General features: G+C 38.1%; 1 protein-coding gene and 1 pseudogene across 1 annotated transcript in view; one reads left to right on the top strand and one right to left on the bottom strand.

The window, feature by feature from the left end:
• LOC116098680 overlaps nt 1–525 on the bottom strand; it is a 2,238-nt pseudogene extending 1,713 nt beyond the window's left edge.
• Nucleotides 526–6,923: 6,398 nt separating this feature from the next.
• LOC116098628 (cysteine-rich perinuclear theca protein 1-like) overlaps nt 6,924–7,556 on the top strand; it is a 1,721-nt gene continuing 1,088 nt past the window's right edge. Inside the window, exon 1 of the mRNA XM_031381327.1 lies at nt 6,924–6,947. Within this exon, the coding sequence (XP_031237187.1) occupies nt 6,924–6,947 (24 nt within the window). The remainder of the gene's footprint in view (nt 6,948–7,556) is intronic.

Raw genomic sequence — 7,556 nt, 5'->3', positions numbered from 1 at the left:
AAGGAAAGGAGGGGGTAAAGAGAGAAAGAAAGAAAGAAAAAGAAAGGGAGAAAGGAAGAAAGGGAGGAAGAAAGAAAGAAGAGAGAGAGAAAGAGAAAGAGAGAAAGCAAGTTAGCTGGCTGAGTATGAGCCTGATAAGCCAGTAAGCAAGGGTAGAGGCAGCTGTGGAGCGGAGCCTGCCTTAATCCATAAGAGAAACCTCATGTGTTGCATGTGGTAGAGCCATTAAACTAGAGCTACCTAAGCCTTTGAAGCCAGAAGTTTATAAGTGAGTCCTAGTGGCCAGACATTAAGCTATAAGACTTGAAGCTATGCTACTGGACTTAAGAATGCTTTTATGCCCTGGTTCTTCACTTTTGGAATAAGAAATATTTAACTTGTTTTTATTTTCTAGGAAAACACATTAAAGTAATGAAAACATTTTAAAGAGTGTGAAACTTAGGTTGAAGACATGGGTCAGTGATTAAGAGCACTGCTGCTCTTCCAGACAGTTCAGTTCCTAGCACCTATATGGCTTACAGCCATCCATAAATCCTATCTAGGGGATCTAGTGCCTTCTTATGACCTCAATGGACACTAGGCACACACATGGTACAAATACATGCATACAGGCCAAGCACTTATATAAATAAAATAAATAAATCTAAATAACATTTTAAATAAGGATTGGGAATTTTAAAGTTGGGCTGTTTTATATTGTGATATTAATATGATCTCTTTGGGGACAAGGAAAGTTTATGACTTAGCAGTGACATGTTTGTGTGTCAAGTTAATGAGGCATGGACTTGTGATAGCTAACCTTGCTTGTCAGCTTGACCCACTTGGAAAGATAGAATCCTAATCAAAGAATTTCCTCCATCAGATTAACCAGTGGCTACGTCTAGGAACTTTTTTGATTGTTCATTAAAATAGGAGCACCATATTTCCACTGTGGGCAGTACCATCCCTAGGCAGGTGAGCCTTAGCTGTAGAAGAAAGAAACATGAGCCTGGAACTCTGTAAGCAGCTTTCCTCCACGGAATCTGCTCCAGGTTTCTGCCTTGATTTCCCTAAGTTATAGAATGGCACTGTATGGACAGGAGAGATGGCTCAGCAGGTAAGAGCACTAGCCTCTGCTCTTCCAGAGGTCCTGAATTCAATTCCCAGTAACCACATGGTGGCTCACAACCATCTGTAATGAGATCTGATGCCCTCTTTTGGTGTGTTTGAGGACAGCTACAGTGTACTGATAGAAATAAAATAAATCTTAAAAGAAAAAAAGAAAAAAGAATGACACTATACAAGGAAATAAACCATTTCCTCCAGGAGTTGCTTGTGGTAATGGTGTTTTTCACAGCAATGGAAATCAATTTGAAACAGTAACAGAAGAAACAATCGAAAATGTGAACATATAAAAAAGTGTATTTAAAACTATAATCACAGATGAGAGGCCCTAACAAAGAAAAATACTAAAGAATCCAAAAGACTATTGATACCAATAAATTACTTAAGGGAAGTTGTAACAATCAGTTATATCCTATATAATTATTTTATAGAAATTTTTGTTTTGAGAAGCCAAGAGGCCTCCATCTGCTCCACAGACCTAATGCTGTCCCATAGTCCTCCACACCCAAATCCTGCCCAGGAGAGAGCTGGTCTCCCTGGGGGTGCTGATGCATCTAATATCACAGGCTAACAGGCCCACAGGAAGGACAGGCTCCAGTCAGATACAGCAAGACCAACTAACACCAGAGGTAATCAAATGGCAAGAGGCAGGTGTAAAAACATAAGCAACAGAAAACAATTTGACTTGGCATTAGCAGAACCCAGTCCTCCCACCACAGCAAGTCCTGGATACACCAACACATGGGAAAAGAAAGATGCTGATTTAAAAATCACATCTCATGATAATGATAGAGAACTTTAAGAAGAACATAAATAACTCCCTTAAAGAAATACAGGAGAACACAGGTAAACAGCTAGAAGCCCTTCAAGAGGAAACACAAAAATCCCTTAAAGAACTACAAGAAAACACAAACAGGTGAAGGAAATGAACAAAACTGTCCAAGAACTAAAAATGGAAATAGAAACAATAAAGAAATTACAAAGGGAGACAACCCTGGAGTTAGAAAAACTAGGGAAGAAGCAGGAGTCATAGATGCAAGCATCACCAACAGAATACAAGAGATAGAAGAGAGAATCTCAAGGGCTGAAGATACCATAGAAAACATTGACACAACAGTAGAAGAAAATGAAAAATGCAAAAAGATCCTAACTCAAAACATCCAGGAAATCCAGGACACAATGAGACCAAATCTAAGGATAATAGGTATAGAAGAGAGTGAAGACTCCCAACTTAAAAGGCCAAAACTATAGAAGAAAACTTTCCTAACCTAAAGCAAAAGATGCCCCTGAACATACAAGAAGCCTACAGAACTCCAAATAGACTAGACCAGAAAAGAAATTCCTTGGCCTGGCAATGGTGGCGCACTCCTTTAATCTCAGCACTTGGGAGGCAGAGGCAGGCTGATTTCTGAGTTTGAAACCAGCCTTGTCTACAGAGTTCCAGGATAGTCAGGGCTATACAGGGAAACCCTGCCTAAAAACAAACAAACAAACAAACAACAACAACAACAAAAAGAAATTCCTCCTGTCACATAATAGTCAAAACAGCAAATGCATTAAAGAAAGAAAGAATTTTAAAGGCTGTAAGGGGAAAAGGTCAAGTAACATATAAAGACAGGCCTGTCAGAATTATACCAGACTTCTCACCAGAGACTATGAAAGCTAGAAGATCCTGGGATGATGTCAGACCAGGCTACTATACCCAGCAAAACTCTCAATTACCATAGATGGAGAAAAGAAGATATTCCATGACAAAACCAAATTTACACAATATCTTTCCACAAATCCAGCCCTACAAAGGATAATACATGGAAAACTCCAAAACAAGGAGGGAAACTACACTCTAGGAAAAGCAAGAAAATAATCTTCTTTCAACAAACCCAAAAGAAGATAGCCAAACATAATTCCACCTTTACCAACAAAAATAACAGGAAGCAACAATCACTATTCCTTAATATCTCTTAACATCAATGGACTCAGTTCCCCAATAAAAATACACAGACCAACAGACTGGGTATGTAAAGAGGGCCCAGCATTTTGTTGCATACAGGTAACGTACCTCAGTGACAAAGAACAAAGGCAGACGCTACCTCAGAATAAAAGGTTGGAAAACAATTTTCCAAGGAAATGGTCCCAAGAAACAAGCTGGAGTAGCCATTCTAATACCAAATAAAATTAACTTTCAACCAAAAGTTATCAAAAAAGATAAGGGAGGACACTTCATACTTGTCAAAGGTAAAATCTACCAAGATGAACTCTCAATTCTGAACATCTATGCTCCAAATGCAAGGGCACCCACATTCATAAAAGAAACTTTACTAAAGCTTAAAGCACACTCTGCACCCCACACAATAATAATGGAAGACTTCAACACCCCATTCTTATCAATGGAGAGATCATGGAAACAGAAACTTAACAGAGACACAGTGAAATTAACAGAAGTTATGAACCAAATGGATGTAACAGATATCTATAGAACATTTCATCCTAAAGCAAAAGAATATACCTCTTCTCAGCACCTCATGGTACCTTCTCCAAAAGTAACCATCACAAATCAGACCTCAACAAATACAAGAAGATTGAAATGATCCCATACACTCTATCAGATGACCACAGATTAAGGCAGGTTTCAAATATCAACAAAAACTACAGAAAGCATACATACACATGGAGGCTGAACAATGCTCTACTCAATAATAACATGGTCAAGGAAGAAATAAAGAAAGAAATTAAAGGCTCTTTAGAATTTAATGAAAATGAAGGCACATCATACCAAAACTTATGGGGCACAATGAAAGCAGTGGTGAGAGGAAAACTCATAGCTTTAAGTACCTCCAAAAAGAAACTGAAGAGAGTTTATACTAGCAGCTTGACATCACATCTGAAAGTTCTAGAACAAAATGAAGTAAATACATCCAAGAGGAGTAGATGACAGGAAAGAATCAACTCAGGGCTGAAATCAACCAAATAGAAAGAAAAAGAACTTATCAAACAACAACAAAACCAGGAGCTGGCTCTTTGAGAAAATCAACAAGATAGATAAACCCTTAGCCAGACTAAGCAGAGGACACAGAGACAGTGTCCAAATTAATAAACTCAGAAATGAAAAGGGAGACATAACACCGAAATACATCCTAAAATAATTATTCTGTTTGTTGAATACTTACAGTTGAAAATATTAAAATCATGTTCTACAACATAAAAAAAGAAGAAATAAAGAAATTAACTACAGAATTTAATGAAAATGAAGGCACATCATTAAGCAGTCATTAAAAGTCTCCCAACCAAAAAAAAAAAAAAAAAAAATCCAGGACCAGATGGGTTTAGTGCAGAATTCTATCAGACCTTCAAAGAAGATCTAATACCAATAATCTTCAAACTATTCCACAAAATAGAAACAGAAGGAACACTACCCAATTTTTTTCTATGACACCACACAATTACACTCATACCTAAACCACACAAAGACCTAACAAAGAGAGAGAACTTCAGACCAATTTCCCTTATGAATATTGATGCAAAAATACTCAATAAAATTCTCACAAACTGAATTCAAGAACACATCAAAATAATCATCCACTATGATCAAGTAGGCTTCATCCCAGGGTTGCAGGGATGGTTCAAAATATGGAAATACATCACCATAATCCACTACATAAACAAACTCAAAGAAAAAAAAACACATGATCATCTCATTAGATGCTGAAAAAGACTTTGACAAAATACAATACCCATTCATGTTAAAAGTACTGGAGAGATCAGGAATTCAAGGTGCCTACCTAAATATAATAAAAGCAATATATAGCAAACCAATAGTCAAAATCAAAATAAATGAGGAGAAACTCACAGCAATCCCATTAAAATCAGGGACTAGACAAGACTGTTCACTCTCTCCCTACCTATTCAATATAGTACTTGAAGTCCTAGCCAGAGCAATTAGACAACAAAAGGAGATCAAAGGGGCAAAAACTGGGAAGAAGAAAGTCAAGCTATCACTATTCACAGATGATGTGATAATACACATAAGTGACCACAAAAAATTCTACCAGAGAACTCCTACAGCTGGTAAACAACTTCAGCATAGTTGCTGGATAAATAATTAAATCAAACAAATCAGTAGCCTTCCTCTACTCAAAAGATAGAAGGGATTAGAAAGAAATTAGGGAAAAATATACCCTTCACAATAATCACAAACAATATAGAATATCTTAGTGTGACTCTAATTACAAAAGTGAAAGATCTGTATGACAAGAACTTCAAGTCTCTGAAGAAAGAAATCCAAGAAGACCTCAGAAAATGAAAAGCTCTCCCATGCTCATGGATTATCAGGATTAATATAGTAAAATTGGCCATCTTACCAAAAGCAATCAACAGATTTAATGCAATCCCTGTCAAAATTCTTCTTACGCTTATAAAGAGTGATTTTCAAATTCATTTGGATTAACAAAAAACCTAGGATAGCCAAAACTGTTCTCAACAATAAAAGAACTTCTGGAGAAATCACCATCCCTGACCTCAATCTATACTATACTATACTATACTATACTATACTATACTATACTATACTATACCATACTATACTATAGAGCAATAGTGATTTAAAAAAAACTGCATGGTATTGGTATAGTGACAGGCAGGTGGATCAATGGAATATAATTGAAGACCCAGAAATGAACCCACATGTCATACACACTCCAGTCGAGCCTTTGTGACAGCACTCCATGAGGTAAAAAGCTTCAAGGAACCCCCTTTTGTTCTCCTGGAACCCCTTTTGGCATTCCCTAACTCAGAGGTGGCCCAGATTTGTCCTTGTGATAGTTGATGGAGGGTCTCATGTGCTAGGTGCCCCCCAAGAAATGATTTATTAATAGCTAAACAAAATTGGATGTTGCTTTCTGACTGACCTTCACCAATGTTCCAATACCCTAATCTTTGCTGAGCCAAACCTTGGCCTGGAATTTCATAAAGTATGTTACCCATTCAGACTAACCACCTCCAGCATTGTTAAGGAGATAGCGAAGGAGGTCAGGCATTGAAGTTTGCTGAATGGGAGTTGATAATCCCAGGGCAGGGTCAACTAAAAATCCTCATTTCAGCCACTTAGGGCAGACCACATTAGAACTGTAGCTGAGTCACTCTCAGAAATTAGATTATGATTTTATTCTAGGTAAAGTTAGCAAGAATGGGACCCCTGGAGCATATCTCTGCTAGCCCAGAGAATTAGCTATAGTTGGGCATTTACTAAGTACTGGCTGGTCGTGACCTATACAATAAGCTCAATGGAAACTATTTGCACCTGGCTTCTAAGATTAAAATGACCTTAGATAAATCTGACTTTCTTTCAGTTGTGACCACTGCTTGGTTCCTGTCAATTTACATGTATATACTTTTCTATAGGCTCATTGTGCTCCCACTGACCTCGATGTACCTTGACTACTGCGCCGCCTGATTTTTCTTTCTCTTTTGTATTGACCATAAAAACCTGATGCCTACTTTGAGAATTACATTCAGATCCAACACTCCCTTGTGTCATGTCTGTCAATCCGCTGACATCTTGTCGACCTGTACCAGGACTCTGTTTCTCCCACAGATTGAGGAGCCAAGGCTGGCTGGCCCATGGCACTCACACACCTATGGTCACTTGATCTTTGACAAAGAAGCTAAAACCATCCAGTGAAAAGAGGACTGTATTTTCAACAAATGGTGCTGGCTCAACTGGTGGTCTGCATGTAGAAGAATGCAAATGGATCCACTCTTATCTCCCAGTACAAAGCTCAGGTCCAAATGGATCAAGGACCTCCTCAAAAAAACTAGATATGATGACTCTAATAGAAGAGAATGTGGTAAAGAGCCTCGAACATATGGGTACAGGGGAGAATTTCCTGAACAGAACACCAATGGCTTGTGCTATAAGATCAAGAATTGACAAATGGGACCTCATAAAATTGCAAAGCTTCTGTAAGGCAAAGGACACTGTCCATAGGACAGAACAGAAACCAACAGATTTGAAAAAGATCTTTACCAATCCTACATTTGATAGAGTGGTAATATCCAATATATACAAAGAACTCAAGAAGTTAGACTCCAGAGAACCAAATAACCCTATTAAAAATGAGGTATAGAGCTAAACAAAGAATTCTCAACTGAGGAATATTGAATGGCTGAGAAGCACTTAAAGAAATGTTCAACATCCGTAGTCATCAGGGAAATGCAAATCAAAACAACCCTGAGATTCCACCTCACACCAGTCAGAATGGCTAGGATCAAAAACTCTGGCGACAATAGATGCTGACAAGGTTGTGGAGAAAGAGGAACACTGCTTCATTGCTGGTGGGATTGCAAGCTCGTACAACCCCTCTGGAAATCAGTTTGGCAGTTTCTCACAAAATTGGACATAGTACTACTGGAGGACCCAGCAATACCACTCCTGGGCATATACCCAGAAGATGCTC

This window comes from Mastomys coucha, chromosome X (genome assembly GCF_008632895.1).
Source record: "Mastomys coucha isolate ucsf_1 chromosome X, UCSF_Mcou_1, whole genome shotgun sequence".
Taxonomy (NCBI): domain Eukaryota; kingdom Metazoa; phylum Chordata; class Mammalia; order Rodentia; family Muridae; genus Mastomys; species Mastomys coucha.
The sequence above is the reverse complement of the archived record's forward strand: the minus strand, read 5'-3'. Positions and strand labels throughout refer to the sequence as shown.